General features: G+C 36.1%; 1 protein-coding gene across 1 annotated transcript; it reads right to left on the bottom strand.

Moving 5' to 3' along the window:
- Positions 1–1,366: 1,366 nt before the first annotated feature.
- LOC133797313 (germin-like protein) lies at positions 1,367–2,386 on the bottom strand. The gene has a single exon (XM_062235179.1). It carries the CDS (start codon positions 2,337–2,339, stop codon positions 1,695–1,697), a length of 645 nt encoding a protein of 214 aa, XP_062091163.1. The 5' UTR covers positions 2,340–2,386; the 3' UTR covers positions 1,367–1,694.
- Positions 2,387–3,044: the final 658 nt, after the last annotated feature.

Here is a 3,044-nt window from a genome sequence, read left to right on the forward strand (position 1 = left end):
AACCAATGAGGTACTTCTCTGGAAGGATCTTACTTTAAAATGCTATTGGAAAGCTTTCAATAGTGTGCCTTTGAGAACAGTGAGTCCTCTTTAAAGTTTTATGTAACCAGCAGGATCTTATTGGGGAGGGCAGTTTCTCTTTAGCCTTTGCTATCATTATAATTTGACCTCTTGCTTGGCAAATGGCAATCATTTCATTTGGGGCATACCAGGGAATGAAATGGCATATATATGATGCTTGAAATTGGTCCACAGCCCACGAATACTGAAAAGCAGTTACAGCTGGAAAAATAGTCTGCACAAGCTACTCACATGTTACAGAAATATTTCTTCGAAGAGCTCAACTTATCTTCAACGAGATTGCATATAACCAGTCAGCAGTAGAATCCCCCATTTTTTATCACGTCAGGCTTGTTGGCAGGTGCTAATAAAATTTTGTTACAGTATAAATGTTTTGTTTTTTGGATTTCTTGTTTTATCATGCTTTTCTTCTGTTCTGACAGAAGCCAACTGTACTTGCAGTTAAAGATAATCTTCTTCAAAAGAGGTTAGCTGGTGTCCACAACTATATTGAAAATTGAAATGGACTAAATTATATTCGTTGATGATAATAATATTTGCAGCCATTAACATATCTGACTCTTGGTTTAATCTCAACTCGTAAAATACTAAGTTAAGCATCAATTGGGCAATAATCACGCATATAAAGACAAAAACAAAAAACGAAAACAGATGTTCAGTCATTTTAGAAGTCCTTGCTTGCTAAGAAAATGAGTCATTTCTACAAAATTACTATTATACCCTTAATAATAGTGTTTATTTTTTGGTACTAAAAATGGTGAGAAATAAGACCAGTTCAGAAGAAAAAAAAAAGGGTGAGAAAGATATATTTACGTTACGTCACGTTCTTAGAATGAAACAAGAACTTTGAACTAATTATAAAAGTTAGGGGACCCTGCATGGTTTCTTATCATCTAGCTTGCCCATTTTTCTGTCATATATATACCAAATTTGTATACTTTTCTTTTTTATTTTAATTTTATTTTCGCCGCATCAAGATCCCTTTCACATTATATTATTACACGAAACATTATAACATTAAAAAAATATATAGTTAATTTATCAAGAAAAACATGCAAACCTGAAAAACCTAGAAGAGCCCAGTATCGCTCTCTTTTGTTTTTAGAAATAGATTAAAAAGTTCGCTAAAACAAAATGAGAAGTGTTAAGGGGGACGTTGGTGACCAACATTTCTATTAGTAAAATCCAATATTAGGTGCCACATATTTTTGTTTTATAATTATTATGGAGCATTGTTAATCGATTATAAGGTATCAAGTGGTATTGATATGCGAAATAACAACACTAAAAAAAGATAATAGAGCTAGCACATTGCAACAATAACATACAATTACATCGAAACTAACCCAACAAATTGCCATACATTCGTACAAAAAAACAGCACTACTTGAATATTAAAGAAGCACCAACATCATGAAGAAGAGGAGAAAGAAGCACTCAACATTTGCAGGGTCCTTCTCAAACCAAAACAAAGAAACCAACGAACATATAAAATGACAAAACAATGGTACGTAGCCAAAGAGACAGTAAATTACGAGACATTAAACATGAAATAAAATTAATTAAAAATGGTATCTCTCTCTAGCTAGCTAGAATCAAACTAACATTATAGCTTATCCAGTTCCACCAAGAACACCCTTTAGCTTCTTAATCTGCGCAACATCTAGGAAAGTAGCGGCGGCGACCAACTCGGTGGGAAGATTGTTCTTGAACAAAGCGAAGTCGAGAAGTTGAAGACCCGGGTTTGGACTATTGAATCCAACAAAGAACAAGGCTTCGCCTTTACCTGAATTGAGTTGGAAATGAAGAAGCCCTTGCGGGAAAACCATAACATCACCTTTGTTAAGTGTCTTGAAAAACACTTGGTTCGCCGAGCTGGAAACAAAACCGGCACAAAGTGTTCCTTCCAGCAGGATTAGGATCTCCGTGCCTCCTGGGTGCGTGTGGAACGGGATAACACCACCAGGGGCCAAGTCAGCACGTGCCAACGAGATTCCTAGGCCATTTACACCCGGAAACTGGCTGTCGAAGGCAGTGGTTACAGCGGCCTTGATGATGTTGGTGGTGTTGCCCTTGGCGGCGAGGCCGTGGTAGACGAAATCGTCTACCGTAACCTTATTCGCGTTCTTGCAGGAGTAGCCAGCGGGGCCTTGAGGACCAGAGAGGTCCGCCACGCAAAAGTCTTGGACGGCTCCGAAAGAAGAGGAGAAAAGGAGAGAAAGGGTGAAGAAGATGAGGATAGTGTTAGAAGTTTTCATCTTCACTGCTACTGTTTTTTATTTTGTTTTTTGGGTGATTTTGATTGGGAATTTGGTAGCAATATATATAGATGTGGTGGTATGAAATATCTAATATTTACCGTTGTGTGATTGGATTTGGAATATGCCCATGCATGGAGATCGAGTCACGTGTGTGGCAATATATTTTGAACGTAAATATATTCAAGACCATGAGATGAGATAATAATGCTATAGATATTTGTTTGCGATGCATGTGAATGGGATATCGTTTTCTCATATACCAACAATAACACTCTTTTTTGGTGTCAATGGATTTTTAACACTCGATCTCAACCTTTCGGGTGTTGTCTGCTTTATAACAGAAAATCTTCTTTAACCTTAATTATCATATAGATATTTTTGTAAGTACATTTTTAAAGTAAAAACTAAACCTAGCTAGGGCAACCATTCAAAACTATTGTTGCCTCTGCATGCATGCGCAAGATATTTGCGAGATACACTACAAAATCCAATGTATGATATATATATATATATAACATGGTTATTAGAAACCAATAAATCTCGTCAATTTTGCTACTTCGTCTGGAGATATATAGTACCCAATATATTGGTCATAAAAAATTAAGATTAATTATTAACACAAAGAAATTCAATTATGAAGGGAAAAAAAGAAGAAGAGTATTTACATAATACAGATATCGAGCGAAAGAGAGCGTCCAAAAA

The sequence above is a fragment of the Humulus lupulus genome, chromosome 8 (genome assembly GCF_963169125.1).
Source record: "Humulus lupulus chromosome 8, drHumLupu1.1, whole genome shotgun sequence".
Lineage (NCBI taxonomy): Eukaryota > Viridiplantae > Streptophyta > Magnoliopsida > Rosales > Cannabaceae > Humulus > Humulus lupulus.